This window comes from Cydia strobilella, chromosome 18, assembly GCF_947568885.1.
Source record: "Cydia strobilella chromosome 18, ilCydStro3.1, whole genome shotgun sequence".
Taxonomy (NCBI): Eukaryota; Metazoa; Arthropoda; class Insecta; order Lepidoptera; family Tortricidae; genus Cydia; species Cydia strobilella.
Window position 1 is genome coordinate 12884722 of NC_086058.1, and position 23946 is coordinate 12908667.

The following is a 23946-nucleotide window of genomic DNA, read 5'->3' on the forward strand; positions in this document are numbered from 1 at the left end:
AACCACGAAATAACGACTTGTTTTTTCTTTGCGGTATCATGATAGTATAGATAGTAATTATTTAAAATAAGACGGTCGCGAAATACCTTTAAAACTTGGTAACAAAATAGGAAAGTTAAAAGTTACTGACTTAACACCGTTTATTCTTGTACAAACAGTTCATGAAAATGCTCTCATTACCGCACTGGAGCTTACCTTACATTATAACTACATTATCACATGTACAACTTGAACCCTACAATTCGTTAAATTAAATATTTTGAGCCACATTTAAAACTTGAACACTGTTCTATAATTATATATTTTTAGTAAAAATACACAAATTCCGAGATAAATGCTTTACATCGGACAACTAAAATATAAGTCACGACGCGATATTGCGTCGAAAAATATTAAAACAATAATAAGTCCATAGATTGCATTTACATTTAGATAAGCTATTATCAAAGATTATTTGATTGTATAAGACATGTTAAGTTCAAGGTCAATTCGTGCTTCGAATGGGGTTGTCAATTGTCAAAGGTTTTTGCATAGATGGCGCCAGCATAGGTTTTTCCTGACTCTAGTTTTGTTATATGAAATTTGGGCAACTGATGTAGATGGCGCTGAATGGTTCCGTACACTATGTGGTTACTCTGGTTGCCAAAAGTTAACGTTTGGAAATTCAATTGCCACAAATGACGAAACATGGCGCCGTACAGCACTATAATCTTGAGCTGTCGAACTCTAAGCGCTACTTACGCCATCTCACTAACCCGGGGAAATTGTACTGGTAACCTCATGGTTACTCCAGGTTTAACCACTTAACCCCGGGTTAGTGGGATGGTGCAAGTGGCGCTAAGGAAAATTGTGCTATTCTTTTTTTATTCACTTATCTTTATCTTAGAATTTACATCCTTACACAACCAAAGAAACTTTGCTATTATTAACAATTCCATCGTAAAGATTTCGTGATAATCAAGACTTAAATATACAACTTAAGGAACATAGAGATAAAGTAGTTTTTCGAGTGCCAGCACATTATTTACAAGACACCATCACCTATCGATATATGTACATTTTTCGATCAATCTTAGACTACATCTCATTCATAAAGTACTAGTTTACTTTTATGAAATGGCAAAGAACAATTATTTAAAAACCTGTACAGAGACATTATTATAACTTTTAGAAACTCGTATTTCATAATTACTATTTTTAATGAATCAGATTTTTCTTTCTTAGTCAGATACGAGTTTGTAAAAGTTAGCTTGATGTATTCTTAAATTAATTGAGGACTATCAAGAGTGCTTGTACCTTTCGATTTCTAATTTAGACCTTATGCTTTGTTATATAAGGTATACAATTAAATAACGGACTAATTTTCAAAATGGGTCATGAGCTCGTTATAAAATAAATTCATTCTTGATGGCTTAGTGATTTATGTAGTGTCTTATTTGTGAACGCATGTTAAAATTGCTAGCTAACTGTACTTAAAACTTTTTATATGTACATACACAATGACCCGTTTGGTATCATTTCACGCGTCTTAGCGTCGGTTGCACCAAACTGTTTGTCATCGTTAAAGAGTTCGCAAAATTTTATTGTATGGAAAGTTTCATAGTAAACCGCCGCGGCACGCCGGGTGACGTTGATCAGTCTGTCAAGCGCGGATGGTGCAACTGGCATTAAATCTATTCCTTCGACTACCCTCGTACAGGTTGATAAACGAAAGCTGGCACGAATGGAACGAAAGAAACTTTCATTGTATAAGTGACACCTGTATCGGTATACAGTCGGAGCTACCATTACGTACACTCATTTTCATATAATATTCATATCATTTATTGCATACATGTGTTTAAAGTAGGTCTTATTTATATCTTAGGTTACAACATGCACCCGTAAGAGGCATAGCAACACTCAGAAAAAATATAATTTATAATGGACATAATTCCATTCTGGCTTAATGAATTTACGACGATGACAAATTTGGTTAAAAATGGTTTTTAGCACAATTACATTTTGACTAGAAGTAGATTCACTTTGGATACTATTACTTTTGATCCAACTTAAGTGGTCATTTCAACTGGACTATTTTCCATTTGTATTGTACCTAATGTCAGTACACCAAACCGTCGGTTGACGGCAGCGAATGACCGTTCGTTGTGGAGATCCTCGAGGGAGGCCTTGGTCCAGCAGTGGACGTTTGAGATGATGTTCCAGCTCCTGTGAATCGACCTGTACTAATCGCGCCATCTAGACCCTCCTCCTAGGTCGCGAGAGGAGGCTAGATGACCAAGTAAACTTTATATTATAAGAAAATTGTTTATCCAAAATCCGATCGCTCTCTAAAAATGGTGTCACATATATTGTAACTAGCCCTAGCACAGGCCCCGGTCTTTTTGGGCTGTTACTGCACACTATGTCTTTAAATGCTGGCTTAAATTAAAATGTATAATTAGAAATAGTGAAAAGTTTGTTGTATATATTTAATGAATAAAAAAAATAAATATATATATAAATTTTCATTAATGATAACAATCAATTAGGTTTATTTTTAGGATCAAATGTCTATATGGGGCCCATTGCATTAAAGCAAAACAAAAGTCAGAAATGATAGTCAGTCCGACAGTCGTACTTCATTCGCGAAACGCTCCTAACAAAACGAAGTGAACGTGACGTCAAGGTCACTGAGAGCCGATTTTGAATGTATGGACAAAACAGGAAAATTGCATTTTTGTCGAAAATATTGCGTTTTTATCCAAAAAAAAATTGTTACACAATTTGTTTTTTGATAAAATGTAATGGTACCCTTACTTTTCCCTTCTTGGAAGCTAAAAAATTACTTAAATTTTGAAACTTTCAACTCCTGTATTTTTGTATTATTTCCATATATTATTTTAATATCAACATTATTGCTCATTTGCTATTTATGTGACTAGATTTTGTTATAAAATTCAACACGTGTCATCATCCCTATCGGCCTACTCCCTACACCCGCTCGGATGCGTGACCCCCCTGTACGGGTCATCGCACATCACATGGCCGGTCCTACCGAGCGCGCGTTCGAAATGTATCCAGAAAGGGTACAAGCACTGGTGATGTGTCGGATGGTGGTTTCAACACTCCCTGGCGGGTTTGACGCCGTGCATCTCTAGGAAGGCGTGCAGCACGCGGGGGGTCTGCGCGGGGGGGTAGCGGCGCTGGTGGCGCGCCAGCGCGGCGGCGGCCAGGCACGCCAGGCGCGGGGACAGCGCGGCGCGGACCACCGTCTCGGCTGGACCTTGGGTATAGTACATGAATTAAAGACTCGAGTATCAATACTCTTACCCCGGGAGTTACACACACAATGTTTTTCATCACACTTGCGAAGAAAAAACTAAATTTTAAGCGAAATCATTTTTAAATACGGTGATATTTCAAACATTCGTCCGCCATTTTGAATTTTTTTGGCAGTTTAGGCATCGGAAGCAAAGACCCATCGGCATTCAGCCACAATAGAAAAATATGTAAAAATAGTCCCCCTTTAATTTATAAGTTAGTAAAAGACGGGTAGTCTCGGCGAGATACTGTCGCGCCAATCATGTGCTCGGCCTCCTGGCCCGAGAAGATTTAATTGTCTCCTAAATTGTAGGAGGAGGAGGAAGTTACGGGAGGAGCGAGTCCCCCAATGGGCTTCACCAGCCTGGGGGTGAGATACGTAAATGCATTTACCCCTGCGTCAACAAAAAAAAGTTACGCGTTTCTGAGAAAAATCAAGTTATGACTAACGAAAATGCGGACAAATTAAATTATGACTTAAAAGTTTAAGGGAAACAATAGAGAGAGAGAGAGAGAGAGAGAGAGAGAGAGAGAGAGAGAGATGAGTTACCACCGATGGCCGCGACGAGCGGCGTGATGCCGTCGCAGTCGACGGCGTCGGCGTGCGCGCCGCGCGCCAGCAGCTCGAACACCACGCCGCGCAGCGACATAGCCCACTGCGCTCTCGTGTCTGTTCAAACCATACACATACTATATACAAGTAGTAGGCGAGAAGGATAAATTGGAGGCACAAAAGGCTCGAAAATAAAATGAACAAAGATATTTATTTATTTATTTATTATTATTTATTTATTTATTTTAATTTTGCTAATTTCATTTTTTTTTTGCGCCACCCGTACACTTAACTATGTTCGCCATTTCACTATCTGAAGGTTGTCTGGAAGAGATCGCTGTTTAGCGATAAGACCGCCTGTTGTAACCTACGCCGTTAAATTCCAATGTATTCTCTGTAACCTTTATTTTGTAGTGTGTAATAAAGTATTTTATTATTATTATTATTATTCGGAGATCCAACAGCTGTTAACATGTCTATAGGTTTTATAAATATGATACAAAAAGCCAATTACAGGTTCTCACCAGTAGCTACATATTAACAAAAACAATTGGTGGTTAGCACTATTGCACGATTCCTACATTTACACGCCAAAGCTATAGTAAACTCATAATTCGAAATTAACTAAAGAAGATACACAAAGAAAAAGAAAAAATACAGCACAATGAAATTTCAATAAGGCAATATATACTTTCACAATATTTTGATTAGACACCTACCTGGTATGAGCTGGTAGGAGATGAGAGCCACGTGCAGCGCAGTGCGTCGCGAGTCGTCCGCCGCGTCCATTTCAACCCCGCAATCCAGCAACAATCGTGTCGTTCGTGGACAAGGGAACCTGCACAATACATGACTTTAGTAAACAATAGCTTCAGATGGTTACAATAAGTGTTCTGAAAGCCAGAACAAGAAATATCTTGTACGATTTTCTTTAGGTTCGACAGAATATGGTAAAATAATCTAAAATATCGGATATTTTCATATTAATATTTCCTCGCAATCGAAGTGAAAAGCAGAATATTCACGGTGGCTAAACAATAAGTGCATTCCCGTTGCCAGGGAGGTTTTGGGATTATACTGAGCAACATATTAAATCACAAATCATAGGGTCTCATTACACTAGTGGGGTTGGACTATAACCAGGGGCGTAGCTAGAGGATATGGCGCCCGGGGCAGTCACCAAATTTGCGTCCCCTGACGACTGACAAAAGTTTCCCTGCTGCGGCCTTTTGCCCTTTTGGCGCCCCCCCCTTGGATGGTGCCCGGGGCACTTGCCCCCTCTGCCCCCCCCCCTCTAGTTACGCCTAACTATAACATTACTTACTGGCAGACATCGCTAGTATGGAAGTCGTCGACCGGCGTCCGCCTGTCCGCGGCCAGATGTAGGAGGGTCTGTCCGGACCGTAGCCTGGCGTCGCGTAGCCTGAAGATTGCTCTTCTTACTGCGCTTGTGGTTTCCTAGAGAAATACATTCATATTATCGTAGCATAAAAGTAGAAGAAAATCATACATGCATTATTAATTTTAATTATTATTATTAATTTTCTCTCTCTCTCTCTCTCTCTCATTATTATATTTACTTCTAAGAAGCTCCGCGTCGCGTGGCTTACGTTTTTCACCCTAACTAAGCAACAAAACCGTAACTAACAAACCTATTACCCAGTGGCCTATTAAATATAGTTACAATTTACAAGCGGAACTCTCTTTCTAACCCTATGTGTTAAAAAGAGACTTCCGCTTGTAAATTATAACTTGTAGTTTTATTAAATAGGCCACAGGTATAGGTAAATAGCGGTTAGGTAGATTATGTTTAATAATGCAGAGATTCGCTTCTGTGTAATCTTGGTCAATATCAGACTGTTTTTGTCTCCCTAATTTCATTAGACATATTTATGTCGAAGTGTTTTAATATTTTCATGATATTTTGATCTGTCGGATAGAAGTCAACAACAACTCCAAAACCACCAAAAATATGATTAAAATGTCTAGAGGCAAGTCATCAAAAATGTGTCAAAAGAAATGAGCGCCGTAATAACCCCTTGGTTGTTTCGGAGATCCAGAATTTATAAATAGTAGATTGTTAACCAAGGGATGAAAGGCACTCATCTCCGCCGAGGTGTTTTGGCGCTCGAACGCAGTGAGAGCGCCAATAATCCGAGGCTGAAATGATGCCTTTCACCTAAGTTAAACACTCTACTTTTCATTTCGAATACGAGGAAAGTAAAATGCATGTTTTTCTAAAACATGACTAAGTATACATTTTTATAGTATTTCTTGAGAGTACTTTCAATTAACAATTTAGGCAAAAGTATCGTTATTTATGGAATGGAGAGTCTAATATCAGAATGGAAATTGTATAAAAAATCCATTTAAACTTTAATTTCAATTGCTTATCGTAAAAAAATTAAAAAAATCGTACTTTGAAGGAAAAACTCTCTAGTGCAGACACGTATCATTTTCTGCACACCTTTTAGAACAACAATGACCCTCTTTCAGAGCATGAGAAATGAAAATATAAATAATAACTTACCTCATTATTATCATCATTTTCTAACAGTCTAGCAGCGACAGCAACCAGGTACAGTGCAGTCCGCACGTTGCTCTCATACTCCTCCTGCAACACGTGCGCGCGACACAGGTTCTTAAATACACGTGCGGCCGTCTGTACCACACGGGCGTTAGTACATGCGGTGGAGTATTATGCATGCGTGCAATAACATTTCAGATACGGGGTTGTAATGTGGGTCAAAATAGGTATAATATTATAATTCTACTGGCGCTATATTAAAGAAACAAATTACAATATAAATTAAGTACTAATTAAAAAATGGATTTTATTCTAAATTATTGGAGGCCCCTGTAGTGTAAGTATAGCATGTAATTCGTAATGTTTATGTGTGTGTGCAAGTGCCGTTCTGGTTTTATACTTGCATTACGAGTAAGTAGTTATTTTAACTAGAATAGTAGTTATCATGCAACGTAATAAGACGCCCACAAGATAATAGACAAATTCTAATCTAAAGGACTGTACATTTAAATAAACTATCTATTTACATACGTGACTATGAAAGAGCGCACAAATCACCATTACCACTGACCATTTACCATTGACCGCCACAATTGGCCATAGCCGACAGAAATAACCTACAGTATAAAAAGAAACTTAATACATTAAAATAAAGTTTACTATTGCGCGTCAAATAAAACATTCGTTGAGTTTATTACGAGATCTAGCCTTTCGCAGATACTTTCTCCTATCTTGATGCTAAGTGGGACAGGGAAACAACATTACACCTTCATTTGTCCTTCTCAGCAAGGGTTGCCATACGTCAGAATTTCCCAGGATTTGCCAGGGATAGACTAGACGACAAATGGCAACATAAGGCGCACCATGTCGCCAGACATGTCGGGCAACGTCGTGCCACTTCACCCGACGTCGCTTGGCGACACGTGGCCTAAAGTCGGGTAACAGAAAGATTAATTAGGTCCACTAACATTTAAAGTAAATGAAATTGTAATCAATACACTAAATGAATAATCATCACTACACCTTATAAAATTAAGCCCCCGCGTGTGTCTGTTTTGTATGTTCTCGAAACTCAAAAACGCGATTTTGCGCGAGAATGGATTTTCACGCGGTTTTCACCTATCTATAGAGTAATTCTTAAGGAACGTTTAGGTGTATAATTTGTTAAGGTGTTGTCGCCAGTATGATACAAATATAACTGTTTTGTCTGCTCTTTCACGGTTACGACAGCCACAAATGGTATGGAAACGTGACACAGCGTATTAGATAGAGGACTCACTATCAAAGATTCCGGATCGTGGTTCGGTTGGTGTGTCTCGAGTCTTTTGGTGCCCCGCCTCAGTTCTTCCGCGCAAGCTTCTAGGACGTAACACACCTAAACAAGAAATGATGGCATCCAGTACTATTTCTAAAGAGATACGAATACGTAGAAAAAAGCCCTTTTAATCTTTGAGTCCCACGGAAGCTATATCGAGACAATAAACAAAATTCAATTCTAAATTTTAAATCTAGGTCGTTTTAGATGGCAGATTTAGATCCCTGGGATTCAAGGAGAGTTGAGATTTCTTGACACAGATGGCCGTATTCATCGTTATAAACTATATAGCTATATTTGTATGGTCAATGTGGATAAGGCCGTCTATCAGGTAAAACCATCTACGAGCTCTTTCTCGCTTCTAACTCTTACGTACAGGATGGCTAAAAAATAAATGCATTCCCGTTGCCATGGAGGTTTTGGGATTATACTGAGCAACTTTGACTATCGGACCAACCCCGAAATCGCGAAAAAAAATTTGGATGTTTAATTTGTATATACATTTTGCTGGTCCATTTTCTATGGGAGGGTAATTTTTTTTTTGCGTATTCGTGGTTGGGCCCATAGTAAAAGTTGCTCAGTATAATCCCAAAACCTCCCTGGCAACGGGAATGCACTTATTTTTTAGCCACCCTACATACCAATTTTTTTTTACGTACAACTAAATACATATTTTCTTCTGCCAAACCACACAGTGGTTTGTTGGCAGACGAGGCTCCTTTGTTACAGAAGTTCGGTAGAGCAGTGGGAGCGAAGCTCTTCTTATCCGACTGTGAAATACGTATATAAATATGTATACTTACAATTTTATTATATTATTAGTCTTCTCCACATTGGCTTTAATAAGAACAGAACTTTGGAAAATTTATATTGGTCTCAGTAAAACGACAAACATTGTGTAATAAATAAATTATACATTATACTCACTTTGTCTAATGGCAATTCAATTCCAATATGGATCATCTGCGAGAACACTTGAGCGAATCTAAGCAAGTCTTTCACCACTGAAACCTGTAACAAAATACATTCACATTTTTATTTTGTTGTTGGAAAACTGTAGAGGGCAAGGTATCGAAAACGTATCTAAATGCTGTGAGGCAAGTGCAGAAAGTGTATAAAACGGAACTAACCGAGTTATGTTGCCTCAGTAGCAGCGCGTGTCGCCACAGTGCGAGACAGCGGTCGAAGCGCGCCTCGTCCGCGAACACGGCGCCGCGGAACACGATGGGATGGGGCAAGTCCGGACAGCGCCGCCCGAGCACGCGCTCGCGCACCGCCAGCCCTTCCATGTGCAGCCCGTGCGCGTTGCCGTGCAGTCGCTCCACTTCCTGTGGACAACATTAACGTAAATATTTATTTATTTATTATTATTCGGAGATCCAACAGCTGTTAACATGTCTATAGGTTTTATAAATATGATACAAAAAGCCAATTACAGGTTCTCACCAGTAGCTACATATTAATATAAACAACTTTATGAAATTTAATCCTTAAAATTTGCTTAAATAAAACAGGCGAGCGCTAAACTAAGAACGTTGGCGAACAGTTTTCAGACTCAAAATTCGATGTGACTGTTCGACTGAATATTCGGCGCTTCGGCAGAGAGATGGGCCGAATATTCGGTATTCGGCCAAAACTAGTACCGCAAATTATTCGGCTAAACTATTCGGGGCATCTGTACTACTTTGTATTGTCTGCAGATCACTAATCAGACTTCCAGAATGATTTTCAGCAAACATGTCTCTGTTTAAAATGATTAATGTTCGTCAAACAACGAACTATATAAAGATATCCATGACAGATCTCGCCTCTAGTGTAGTGCTCTCTTTCCAATTATCGTACGCCGGTATGGGGTCCGCGGGTTTTTATAAAGATATCCATGACAGATCTCACCTCTAGTGTAGTGCTCTCTTTCCAATTATCGTACGCCGGTATGGGGTCCGCGGGTTTTTATAAAGATATCCATGACAGTTCTCACCTCTAGTGTAGTGCTCTCTTTCCAATTATCGTACGCGGGTATGGGGTCCGCGGGTTTTTAAAAAGATATCCATGACAGATCTCACCTCTAGTGTAGTGCTCTCTTTCCAATTATCGTACGCCGGTATGGGGTCCGCGGGTTTTATAAAGATATCCATGACAGATCTCACCTCTAGTGTAGTGCTCTCTTTCCAATTATCGTACGCCGGTATGGGGTCCGCGGGTTTTATAAAGATATCCATGACAGATCTTACCTCTAGTGTAGTGCTCTCTTTCCAATTATCGTACGCCGGTATGTGGTCCGCGGGTTTTTATAAAGATATCCATGACAGTTCTCACCTCTAGTGTAGTGCTCTCTTTCCAATTATCGTACGCCGGTATGGGGTCCGCGGGTTTTTTGAGCAGCAAACCGTACCGCGTGTCATATCGCATGGCCATGGCTTTGCGTAAATACTGGTACGCCATCTATAAGTAGAAAATATTTAAATTAACACAACTCTTACCGTCTTTAATTATTCATACGCGCCTCCAGAGGTTAAACCTATTTATAAAAACTACATAATATTTTTGTTTTTAACTGTATGTTAGAATGAAAACCGCCAGATTTAGTTTGGGATAAGGCTAAACACCTACAGAATGCATTAAAATAACTATAGTTTCTGAGATGTTGGTATTGTCATACGAAAAATAGTATGAGCAACGCATACTGCCGCGGACGAGAGCGCGGATTTTACCTACACTGGCACCCGCGTGCGTGCGCCCGCGCTAGCAACTAGCAACCAACCATGATGTGTTTTATAGTTTTTAGATTTAAAATATATTTTTTGTAATATGTATGCTAGTTTAGCATGTAGAAAGATCGTAGGTACCCTGAGACAGTAGTACTCCTTGTCGTTAGCGAACGAGGCCCCCAGCAGCTCGAAGGCCTCGACGGCCTGCGCCCGCGTGACCTCCGGCCTCCCCGCCAGCAGCTCCACTACGGATGCCCGCGCGCGTTCCGCTGCGCATTGTAGTGGTGTCATACCTAAAATAAATAGTATTAAAAAATAAAATAAAAAATATTAAAAATTATTTATTTTCAGATAGCTTAGATCCATAAATTGTTAGTTACAAGACACTTATAAAACTACATTAGTAAACTACCTATTACATAAAAACATAAAAATACCTATTTCCTAGGTCTTACGACATGAAGGTCGGTATATCGGCGGAGAATATCCGAGTCCCACCTTTCGGCAATCAGTCTCATCAATCATCTCATCGTCATCTTTTTCTTATTAATCATCTTTAATAATGATAAAACCGAATAAATGAATATGTTAGAGGCAGTTTCAGTCACGCCAATCCCAGACAAACTCCACATGAAAGTCAACTCCGCTAGTACGGGCATGTAATACGTTGAGAAAAAGATCACCCGGTAAAAATTGCTCTTGAAATTGACATAGGCAAACAACCACCAGGACGCCCAAAAGCCACCTGTTGGAGAAACCTAGAGAAATAGACGCTAAAAATACCAGCAACCTACTTTGACAGAGCCAAATGGCGAAAACATATTTAGAGGGCCGACCCCAAATAAATGGGAAGAGGCATGGAGAAAGAGAAGAAAAATGATAAAACCTTTTTCTTACTGTTTCAAAAGTCATAAATAACGGTTATGGCGAGAGTGCCATAGCAATTAGAATTACAAATAGCCCAAGTTGAAAAAAAAAACATTACGGATTTCTGTAAATCACTTCATGGTTCATTGGCAATTCGACAAAAGCAACTGATATGTTCCGTGAAATAAAATTTAAATCGCTATAAATGTTGCTAATTATGTGTTTCAAGTGTTTCCTCAATTTCCCTAGGATCTCATAATCAGATCATGACTTGATGATAATGGAACATGCTAAATCAGTCCAGTCCTTCGAGAGATCAGAGAATATTGAAGTCACTAAACTTATATTGACCGCGCGGGATATGGACCGTGATTATATTTTGTATTATTTTCGAGCTCCCTGTATCCCGGTCAATATAAGTCTAGTGAAACTAACCGTGAATCATTCAAAACTGTTATATTGAAGTCAGTTTATAAAAGTGATAGTTACCATTCTCATTAGTCAATATTTTCGCGTTATGTTCAATAAGAGCGCAGACAACTGCCGCATGTCCACACTCGGCAGCAAAATGTAACGCCGTGGCGCCGCAGAGCGCCCGCTCGTCCACTCTGGCGCCGCTGTCTAGGAGGAATTGGACCTGGAAAGATTCATAATTCATAAGGCTTGTAAAAAGACTGGAAAATAAATGTACGTACAGCAAACATTCGTAAAACGTGCCGTGCCATTGCGGCCGCGCGTCCGATAACTTCGAGAGAGGCACGTTTTCACAAACAGATGCTTCGCGAGTTAATTTCCTTAAGAAGTTGCTTGTTTTGTGTCACCTATTCATATTCACCAATGAAATATATTTAGTCTCCAGCAGATTTTCTTCAAATTAGCTACTAAGTTACATTTATATTCCCTTAAAAATATCTATTAAGCAACTTACTAGTCTCTCTGAAGAAAGGAATAGAGATAAAAAGTTTCACATGCGTGTAAATTTCTTCTGTATACAGGTATCGTAATTCACTAGATGTGACACTATATCAGGTATTCCAGTAAAGCATACGAGCCTAAAGAGTTGAGATTCTTTTACGGCATAGTTGACTTTCTTTACCAAATACTTGACTAAATCAAGTCTTAGAAAATGTTAGTGATTATACCACAGAATAAGTAATAGTATTATCATACAGAACGGCCTAGCACCGCCCCGCCCCGACTCGAATTACCTCGCCCCGCGACAGAAATCTGGCGGACTTCTGGCGTACTCTCAGTACTATTTTTAAGCAACTTACTCACATTATGACGCATGACGCGTGTACAGACGTGCCGTTCACACATAGAAACGCAAGTGATTTTTGATGTATAGCGTGTCCGCCCTGTGACTATACAGCCCGACTAGACACTTACCACATCCAAATGTCCCTTATAAGCTGCGATCATGAGGCATGTGTTATTGTACTTATTTGCCTTATGTATATCAGCTCCATGCCTGACTAGATATTTGACTATGTCGAGTCTTCCGTCAAAACAGGCTGCTCTGAGCGGCGTACTGAGTGTTTTTGTGGCATGGTTGACGTTTGCGCCGGCGCGGACAAGCCGCTTCACTATACCGAGGTGGCCGGCGCCCGCGGCGCACCAGAGGGCTGTGGCACCTGGAATTAAAAAAATAATGTCAGGGTACAATTTTCACAGTTGCTTATACTGAGTAGTGCTAAGGTAAGGAAATTTAAAGCTAGTTATTCATTATTATGACGTTTTTTGGTTTATACAATAAGTAATCGTTGCACAATGAATATTACACTGTGTCAAAATGATTGATAACATTACAGAAGAGCAGTTTAAATTGTTCAAAACGGCGAAAAATAACCAACGACTCCAAAGAAGTCAATAATATGCTGTGAAAGTATATCGTCGCGTAACTTGAATGTGCGTCAATTATTTTTGTGGCATATTTTTTTAAATTCTCATTTGAATCGGTGTCAACAAACTTTTGTTTTTGTTTACAAACGATCCTAAAAACCAGTGGGTAGGTTATTTTTATATTTAAGCTAGTTTTCTAAAAAGCCCAGTCGGGCTAGAAGTAGAAAGTTTTCCACTTCTATGTACCTCCTTGCAATGGCAATGTCTACAATAGCAATATATTTTCCGGTTCATTCAATTATGTGTCACACACACCTGACAAGCAGCTGATCCCAAGGCATCACTCGAGTAAATCAACGCACGAACAAAGAACTCTGGAATCCAGCCAACACCAGTTTTCAGACTCAAAATTCGATGTGACTGTTCGACTGAATATTCGGCGCTTCGGCAGAGAGATGGGCCGAATATTCGGTATTCGGCCAAAACTAGTACCGCAAATTATTCGGCTAAACTATTCGGGGCATCTGTACTACTTTGTATTGTCTGCAGATCACTAATCAGACTTCCAGAATGATTTTCAGCAAACATGTCTCTGTTTAAAATGATTAATGTTCGTCAAACACGTTTTCCACTTCTATGTACCTCCTTGCAATGGCAATGTCTACAATAGCAATATATTTTCCGGTTCATTCAATTATGTGTCACACACACCTGACAAGCAGCTGATCCCAAGGCATCACTCGAGTAAATCAACGCACGAACAAAGAACTCTGGAATCCAGCCAACACGTTTCAAACGAGTGGATTGGCTTAAAATATCACTTTCATTCGTAAATGGCAAATAAGATCGCATGAGACGTAGACGCTGATGAATTAAAAGAACAGGCGTCTACGAAGATAAAACCATTTTCATTTCTATCTAGCTCAATTGTAAGAGAATTGTAAAGACCAGCAAGCAGATGATGATTTACTTTTGTGCGTGATCGACCCAAACAAAAGCATTGTTTGGAGTTGGAACATTTTTAGAGCAAACAAAATTAATGACTCTCTGCTTAGCCTTAAGGTTGACTGGTAGAGAATGCCTTATAGCATTAAGTCCGCCTTTTGTACTGTAAGGTTTTTCTTTTGTGCAATAAAGATTAAATAAATAAATAATGACCTGCCACATAAAGGCAATTAGCCGCAAAATTAAGAATGAGGAAAGGTAAATAAAGGTAAATTAAATATGATGTCCTTTTTCTTCTCTTTGTTTATTACACGTGACGTCAAATGTAAACCCAAACAAAAACACGTGAATCGGCACTTTTAGACTGGATCACGTTTTTGACGCGTATGCCTTCGGATTTTGCATCTTAAGGGGCAGGGGGGTCAGTTAGAACAAAAAATTGACAGTTCCGAACAACTGACAGGCCGATATCGTCCGGCGGACTGATAGTCAGTGGGCCCCTTAAACTTACTGGATAGATTTTAACCATTAGGTATTAAGTTGTATGGCCTTTTGCGATTAACTGAGGCTGATATCGTCCGGAGACTGGTAATCAGTGGGCCCCTTAAACTTACTGGATAGATTTTAACCATTAGGTATTAAGGTTTATATAGATGTGTTAGATACTGTAGATAGTTATGTAGTAAAAATGGTGAAAACAGATACAGAATGAAATACCCACCTACAAATACGTTTTGAGGTATTGCAATATTGTTCAAGAATTTGAAAGCTAACAGTTTGCCGATGGTACTAACAAATAAAACTTGCATTATCGCTTGAAACCAAAGATAGATATAACTCCGTAATAGATGGATACAGTCTAAGGAAAAAACGTGCCTCGAAAATCAAGAAAATTTGATTCTCGTTCAGAGGGCGCTACTAGTTTTGGCCTACAGTCGTATAGATGGCGTTGACGGTTTCGTTTGTTATTTAACAATTTTAACGCATATCAGTGAAAGAACATGGGTCAAAATCATAAAAATAATTAATGCAAATAAAAAAAATCATTTATCTATATTTAAATACATTCTATCGTATTTTTATAAATCTTCATTTTTAGTTTTAAAGTGTGTCGACAGATGGCAGTGAATTTACTGGGGTTACGAAATTTACTATGACAGTAACGCTCTAGTATCAGTTACTCTATGTTTGAAACTGATTAAGTCCAGCTTTAAAGTGTGAAATTGGCAAAAAAATGGAATTTTTTATTTCTACTTATAATCACGATCTCTTTCGATCCTAGGCGGACAAAGCTATCCCAAAATTTTTATACATTGTTTCTTCCTTCCATTTCGTTGTCTTGTCATACAATGTCTATGAAAAATGGTAACCTTGAGGCACTTTTTTCCTTTGTCTAAACTCTAAGGCACTATGTTTTAGTCGGCCCAAACAAAGAACAGTTCGTGGCATTTTTGTTACAAGCGTGACGGTACACGTGGCGCGTTATATTTAGACCTGGATTTCCAGAAGCGAGACTAATTTTACGCTCACAGCAACTGTTTTTTTTTTTGACACTTCTTGGCCAAGGAACATAATTTTTAGGAGTTTTGGTATCTACTACAGGTGCAAAACGCGTGGTTATAGTTAGTGGCAGTTTAAGGTGGTTTTTATACTTTTTATTTCGATTTTATTGTAACAATTATTTTGTATATGATCAAAGATAGATATAACTCCGTAATAGATGGATACAGTCTAAGGAAAAAACGTGCCTAGAAAATCAAGAAAATTTGATTCTCGTTCAGAGGGCGCTACTAGCTTTGGCCTACTGTCGTATAGATGGCGTTGACGGTTTCGTTTGTTATTTAACAATTTTAACGCATATCAGTGACAGAACATGGGTCAAAATCATAAAAATAATTAATGCAAATAAAAAAATCATTTATCCATATTTAAATACATTTTATCGTATTTTTATAAATTTTTAGTTTTAAAGTGTGTCGACAGATGGCAGTGAATTTACTGGGGTTACAAAATTTACTATGACAGTACCGCTCTAGTATAAGTTACTCTATGATATGATTAAGTAGACTAGCCCATATCACGGGCGGTGAGTTTTAATTAAATTTAGACGTTATTCTGTTTGTTTTGCGTAAAAATCGCAAATTAAGTCCGCAGCAAGCCCGACCGAATTTCACCTTCCTATACAAACGGAGTTTCGTTCTCATTTTAAAACTACGTGTTAGATTGTAATGAAACTTTGGACATACAATGACATGAGGTATATCTATACCTGTAATTAGTTTATATAGCTCCAGCTTATAAAACAAACGAAACAGAGCAAAAACAAGTTTTTTATGAAAAAATTTAATTCGCTTTTTTTTAACTATCTGAAGCTACATAAACTAATTACAGGCATAGATATACCTTATCCTATTGTAAGTACAAAGTTAAAGAGCAATCTAGCTAGTCGTCTTAAAGTGAGAGCGTAACTACGTTTGTATGGAGAACCGAGCTTGCTGCGGTTTGCGGACTCTTAAGCAGGGCTCGGAACGGGTTTTTTTTTTCAAAACCCCGAAATAGCCCAATATTTTTAATTAATGCTCTTTTTACGTAGGACTGAATCATGTATTTAGGTAACAACTTCGTTATCATTTGATTGTCCCAATAAAAATGAAATAATAAACCAAAGAACGAAAAAGAACGTAACAATACCGGTATTTTTTTATGAAGAATATTTTATTTATTCAATAAATCTTACAGCTATCCGCTAATAGACCGGTTCTGAGCCTTGCTCTTAAGAAAAAAACACAAGGTACTTTTAATTTAGTTAGTATAATGAACGCTTTCATCACACTCGCTCAGTAAATGTGGAATTGCACGCAGGCTTAGCGGGAACTATAGAAAAAGCGTTTTCCCTAGGGAATTATGAAGTTTCTAGTATTATAATTAACAGTTTTTTGTCTTTATACTTAATTTTTGTATCGCAGGTGTGATGAAAAACATTGTGTGTAACTCGGGGCGTAATAATATTGCAAACGAGAGTATAGTGTTGCACAATGTACTAGTTTGTTACAGAAAGAAAAGGTAAAGCGGTTATCACTCTTATGCGGTTTCCGATTTCAGCGTCACTGTATGTATAACCGCCGATCGCATTCGTCTGGCAAGAGATACTTAGCTTTCCCACGCGTTAGGTGAGACTATCATAAAATCATAATATCGGCCTTCATATGACGCACCTATTCAGAAATATGTCAGTAATATAGCAATTGGATATCAGTAAGTGTGTACTGTGTCGCGCTAACGCACGTGTGCTTTATACCTATTTACGAATAGTACATCATCTTCCTCGCGTTGTCGTTGTCCCGGCATTTTTGCCACGGCTCATGGGAGCCTGGGGTCCGCTTGGCAACTAATCCCAAGGATTGGCGTAGGTACTAGTTTTTACGAAAGCGACTGCCATTAGACCTTCCAATATTTATAATCTGAATATTTTTTCCGAGATTCCCGAAATCACTACATAGTATAAAACAAAGTCGCTTTCCGCTGTCTGTCTGTCCCTATGTATGCTTAGATCTTTAAAACTACGCAACGGATTTACATGCGGTTTTCACCTATCAATAGAGTAATTCTTAAGGAAGGTTTTAGTGTATATTTTGTAAAGGTTTTGTGTTACCCGTGCGAAGCCGGGGCGGGTCGCTAGTTAAATAAATAAATATATATACAAGAATGGCTCGTTTAAAGGTATAAGATTGTTAAATATTTGTGACAATTGTGACTTATTTATCAAAAGTGTTTTTCAATAAAAATACACGTAGAGATCGCTTACATTCTTTCTAATGCTAAAAAACCGAAATATTTTACCCACAACACGAACCTTTTGAGTTGACTGTGGGGCCTAAGTCGATCTGTGTAAAATGTTCCTTCGATACCTATTTATTATATTTATAAATAACACAATACCTACACAAAATCCAATCAAGTTACGCAAACACTTTTCCAATATTTAAGAGTCCCCAGCAATCTCGGCCGACTTTCACCTTCCCATACAATAAAGCAGTATCGTTCTCATTAAAACTACGTGTTGGATTGTAATGAAACTTTGCACATACATTGAGGTATATCTAATCCTGTAGGTAATTAGTTTATATAGCTCCTGTTTATAAAACAAACTAAATCGAGCAAAAACAAGTTTTGTATGAAAAATTTAAATTCGCTGTATTTTTTTAACTGTGGTATCTGAAGCTACACAAACTAAATACAGGACTACGTTTACGTAGTACGCTGCGTAACATTCGCTCACGTTAACACAAACACTTACTCGTAACTGTTTACAAAACAAAATAAAGAAGCATGCTTATTTGGTAGCGCTGTATCTGACAAAACTTAGGTATAGTAAGCAATTTAAAGGTGCTCTTAAAAAAGATCTTATCGAGGTTTGTGGGAACGGAGCATTTCAATTGTCATAATTCGCATTTAAACGTAACGTAAATTATAGTTTTAGAAAATGTCGAACTTCACAGTGCCTTCGGTCTCTAGCCAGGCCGGCGGCCAGAACTTATCGAGTAGTATCCGGACGGACCGAGCCCTCCCACTTGCGAGGCACTCGTCGAAGGACAGCACCAGAGAGGCAATGAGCACTCACCTTCAATAACATACTCGGCGAACTTCACAGTGCCTTCGGTCTCTATTAGCCGGACCGGCGGCTGGAACTTGTCGAGTAGTATCCGGACGGACCGAGCCCACCCACTCGTGAGGCACTCGTCGAAGGACAGCGCCCGCGAGGCAATGAGTGTTCACTCACCTTCAATAACATACTCGTCAAACTTCACAGTGCCTTCGGTTTCCAACCGGACCGGTGGCCGGAACTTGTCAAGTAGTATCCGGACGGCTCCTTCGCGTCCGTGACGGGCTGAGGCGATGAGGGGTGTGCATTTGACGCCGTCGCAGCAGACATCCTAAAAGGAAGAATATTTTTATAGATTAACTAATTACATTAGAGTTTTGAATGATTCACGGTTAATTTCACTAGACTTATATTGACCGGGATATAGACCGTGATTACCTTTTGTATTATTATTTGTTGATTATTTGTTTTGTAAAGGTAATCACGGTCTTTATCCCGGTCAATATAACTAATTACATTGTTCACAGGTACAAGACACTTATATAAGTTGTGGTTACCTATAATTAGATAAGCATCAGTCATGATTGTTATATAGATTTAAGAGCATGTAAGACGTGATGTGAGAGATTATCTGTTGGTAATCCTTAAATAAAGAAAATTAAATTAAATTACACATATTTAAAGGACTCATGAAGTACGATGTAGAGATAGGCAGTCAATCGTGTAAAGGTCTTAACGAGGTAGGTAGAGATTTATTACGTAAAAAGTGTTTGACGGCTATGGTATGCTATTACATGAGGTATATTTCACTTATTTAAAGTTTATTGCACAAAATGTAACGTTACATAGAAAAGCGGACATAAATGCCATAAGGCCCTGGTTGTGCCAACGCCCACACTGTTAACTGACAGTTCGTAAATCTTATTACAAAGGGCATAAGGTCCTCCGATGGACAGTTAAGAGTGTTTCTGTTTGTACTGAGAACTTAGAGCGAAGTAATAAAGATTGTAGGTAGAGTTTATCACCAACAAACAGCTTATATCCCTCTCACACCCTTACGCTTGCTAAAAAAAGGTGAATGCTTTATAACTGCACTAATTTATTTGACTTACTGCTACGGTGGAATATGTAATGACAATGACCACTTCAAAAACACTGTAGACACTTTAAACTATACTAAATGCCTGCCAAGTATAAGCAATCTAAATAATTTATTATGACCATTAATAAAGCCGATAAGTTTATCAACTTGCCAAACGCAAGACAGTTGACTACATAAATCTTAATTTAGATAATCTTTCACTTTCCAAATGAACTTAGGAACTTGGAAATTATTTAAACTGACTAACAAACACTTTTGTAAACAGTTAAACAGTTTAGGTATATTTTTACTAAAACAGAAAACAGCATCTTGGCTAAGCCCCAAGCTACAGGTGTTGTATCTCAGGAAAGCCGTTTTAGTCTTTCATGTATGACACAGATTACACAGAAACACAAATTAAACAGATATTTTCCAAGGCAAATATGCTACGCTAAGCTAGGTCAGTTAGTGTCACTGTTCCGTTAACAGCTTGCATGCGTTGCGGTGTGGCGTCTCCTATGATAGCTCATATACACGATGGCCCAGCGAAGGCCAGTCTAAGGGACGCAGCTATGCGGTGGAATGAGATAGCAATATCACTTGCGTCATAAATGCGTCCCTTGGACTGGCCTACGCTGGGCCATCGTGTAGAGGAGCTATGAGGAATCATGCATTACAAATTCAACATACGCACGTAAACATCACGCACACTACACACGCATCCTGTGTGCATCGAAAGACTTTCACCCGTTCAAGAGCTAATGTGCCACACACACACACACACACACACACACACACACACACACACACACACACACACACACACACACACACACACACACACACACACACACACACACACACACACTTACACACGCACACGCACGCATACACGCCACGCACGCACGCAAACACTCACACACGCACGCACGAAGGCACGGGCGAACGTACGCACGCTTACTTACTTTTATTATTAATTAAACTAGAATTCAATTGCATACTGCATACAAAATAAACCTAAAATAATATATAGGTACCATACGTAGGTAACATACGTTTCGAGTGTGTGCCCGTCAAATTATCATTAAAATATGTGTGAGTAGAAATAATTAAATATTTACAGCAATGTGAATCATGCATGCATGCATTGTAACACACGCACGTGTAGAATGCATATGCATGCCAAAAAATTGGGTTACAAGTCACAACTTGCAAATATGCTGATGCTCTAAGTAATCTCAACAAGGGCCTGATACTCTTTGATAGAGAAAGATAGTCTTATTGCGATTCCTATAAGAGGCAAGAGAAAATAGTGCCATGCTTTGTCCTTATCACTGACCGGGTTTTTTTTTCATGGTTATGACAGCATAGGTAGGAGGCCATGGCGAAATACCGAAATTTATAAGAGTGAAAGAGAAAAAGGATTATGCCGCCATACATTAACCTGTCAATACATGAATATGTCTTTAAACCCCTGGTCGCTCGGTTTCATGTCTATAACTATGAATCTGTTTCATCACTATCAAGTCATTTGATTATAAATTCACAGAATGAGTTGTGCTAATTACCAACTATACTTTTCTTTAAACAGTCAATTAATAATCAATACAATTCCAACAAACCCAAACACAATGAGGTTGCATTATTTTATCATAGAAATCCTATGACCACCTCATGTGCCCATCATGAGAGCAGCTCAATGGTACCATATTATTGCACCCAACTTAATTAATTAATTATCTATTCATGTAAAATTTCAGTAACGGATAAATAAAAGCTTGTAAAAATTTTGGGCTGGCGAACTGAGAATACTAAGCCAACCTTCAATTAAATTTTCTGCTGCTAGCTAACATTGTTATAAAACACTAAACTAGGAGTCTTCAAACTATAGCCTGTGAGTTGGATCTGCCATGGATAGAAACCTGGCCATGGCCCTCAGAAGTTTGAAGACTCACTATACTAAAACAATTTGACTTTTCACATTTTCAGCCATTTTTATTATTATTATTATAACTGTAACCACAAGTCAAAGCTCTCACCGGGTCACCTTTAAATTTGTGCGCGCGGAATGCAATAAATAGAGAAACATGGCGGGAAACTGTCCTGCAGCTGTTTGAAGTTACAGGCTTGGATCGAGAGTTGTACTAGGTGGCGATCACAATAGATCAGAAATGGTTGCAGTGATACATAGGCTCTGGAGCCTTACATAGCCCCTAGAAAAAGAAGAAGAAGAAGAACCACAAATTATAAATTAGTATGTGGTGTAGCAAAATGGTAACAGATTGGTATCCAAGAGGTTGTACACGGGGCCAGAGGAGACCCCGAACAAGATGGGAGGATGAACTCAAACTCACAGCGGGCCCGAACTGGAGAAGAGTGGCCCACGACAGACCTCAATGGAAAGAGCTAGAGGAGGCCTTTGCCAAGCGGCACACTGAGCTACGGGACATACTCTAGCTCAGAATAAAAGGGCTAGATAGATAGATAGATAGATGTGGTGTAGCCTCCAGGCTGATGATGATAGGTACTGATGGATCACAATTACTGAATTTTATAGGGATGCTTGCTTACTGTGTTTACAATAAATTATTTCAAACCATGGACGAAATAAAGCACCAGAAAATTATTAGAAAAATGTAGACAGCAGTTATTTTTAGAGTAAGAGCATGCAACTTTCAATCTGAAGGTTGCAGGTTCAAACCCTGGCTCGTACCAATAAAGTTTTTCGGAACATACCTATGTATGGAATATCATTTGAAATTTACCATTCGCTTTTCGGTAAAGGAAAACATCGTGAGGAAACTGGACTAATCCCGATAAGGCCTAGTTTACCCTCTGGGTTGGAAGGTCAGATGGCAGTCGCTTTCGATAAAAGCTAGTGCCTACGCCAATTCTTGGGATTAGTTGTCAAGCGTACCCCAGGCTTGAATTATATTCAGTTAACAAAGATTGGAAACAGATTGGAGAGTGGAGGGCTCTCTGTAGTGAACAAGCAGGCACAACTGGCACAAGTGTACTTACTGTTGTCTACGATAGATTAACAACATGTTATCTTTACTGCAGTTACAAAATACCACATTCCGACAACTCATTCATATGTTTTGAACAATCATGTTTCAATAGGGAATATTACTGCAATGTTCTGCCACCAGAGTGCAACACTAGTGCACATCCTAAACCATAGCGTAACTTATACATATTATGCCTTAAACTGTTTTTTTGACAAGTTTTCACTATGACATTGATGCATCAAGGCGGTTTGTTTACAGGTGGCCTACCGCGATACCGCGGCCCCAGAGACAGCCTAGAGACACCCTTTACGCAGAGTTTTGCGTAATATTCCCTATTAAATGATAATTATTGTGTAAGCATACATTTAACAGATAACATTGACCACAGAGTGTCTTATCTTATCAATTTATTGGCACCCAAATATTGCAGGAAACAAAGAAGCGAGAAACCATGTTTTTGTATCATCACAACAAATATAAATTTCAAAGTTTGAGCAAGTTCAATGACATGTCATTTACCTGTAAATGCACCAAAATATCACAAAGGAAGCAACAATTTGGAGCCAAACCAATCCACGGGCTGACTAACTCCACAAGTACACCAAGGTTACCCAACACCAATAAATAACGGCGTAAATATCACGATAAAGAAACGCAAAGTAATTAAACAACGCACAGATAACTACATAACGCGTAGAAGGTATAATAATACGTATAATTATACACCGTGTTATAAATAGAATGTAACGTGACTTCTAGCTCGCTAGATGACAAAACCGAAAACACTTCGCAATCTTATTGCTTTTTTGAAACAAAGGCAAATGTTTACTTACGCTGTTCAATAGGTCATCTATTTCGTCTGTGTTTTTTTCGTATAATAACGCGTATAGAGTTAAGGACATCCCGTCCCTGGCTGCAAAAAACACCCTTTCTCTCAAGGTGCTATTTACATCGCCTAACATCAACTTGTCCTCCATATCTAATCACTGTTAATTCACGATGAACAAAGTTTAAAATAAATCACAGCACGAACACGATAGTCCCTTTATTTGTTTATAAATTGTAATTTTGCCAGTGACGGCTCGCGAAAACGAAAACAATAAAAATTTGCTCAGCCCGTCCGTCACCCTCTCCGAAAAATCGGAAAACGACTGATTGAAGTAGTGATGTACCATTTTATTTTCGATCCGA

At 38.7% G+C, this 23946-nt stretch overlaps 1 protein-coding gene across 3 annotated transcripts; it reads right to left on the reverse strand.

Annotated features, from left to right (window-relative positions):
- Window positions 1-874: 874 nt before the first annotated feature.
- Window positions 875-23913, reverse strand: LOC134749558 (protein fem-1 homolog B). Of its 3 annotated transcripts, none has more exons than XM_063684546.1 (14): window positions 23589-23913; window positions 18841-18994; window positions 12663-12907; window positions 11763-11910; window positions 10545-10699; window positions 10015-10140; window positions 8829-9026; window positions 8626-8709; window positions 7663-7758; window positions 6387-6470; window positions 5181-5314; window positions 4576-4694; window positions 3854-3973; window positions 875-3265 (listed from the first exon to the last, which is right to left on the reverse strand). In XM_063684546.1, the coding sequence occupies exons 1-14, from the start codon at window positions 23730-23732 to the stop codon at window positions 3102-3104; spliced, it is 1971 nt and encodes a 656-aa protein (XP_063540616.1). In that variant the 5' UTR covers window positions 23733-23913; the 3' UTR covers window positions 875-3101. The 3 variants fall into 3 exon arrangements, with proteins under 3 accessions (XP_063540616.1, XP_063540615.1, XP_063540618.1); XM_063684545.1 differs by having other exon boundaries at window positions 6387-6497; XM_063684548.1 differs by lacking the exons at window positions 18841-18994; window positions 23589-23913 and adding an exon at window positions 18682-18763 and having other exon boundaries at window positions 6387-6497.
- Between the last annotated feature and the right edge of the window lie 33 nt (window positions 23914-23946).

Excerpts from the sequence above, each read along its gene's own strand:
- LOC134749558 (XM_063684545.1), bottom strand. The coding sequence starts at position 23,732 with ATGGAGGACAAGTTGATGTTAGGCGATGTAAATAGCACCTTGAGAGAA. Across the intron at positions 18,995-23,588 it reads TAGATGACCTATTGAACAGC|GATGTCTGCTGCGACGGCGT; the intron begins GTAAGTAAACAT and ends TCTTCCTTTTAG. Across the intron at positions 3,974-4,575 it reads CTCCTACCAGCTCATACCAG|ACACGAGAGCGCAGTGGGCT; the intron begins GTAGGTGTCTAA and ends TGGTTTGAACAG.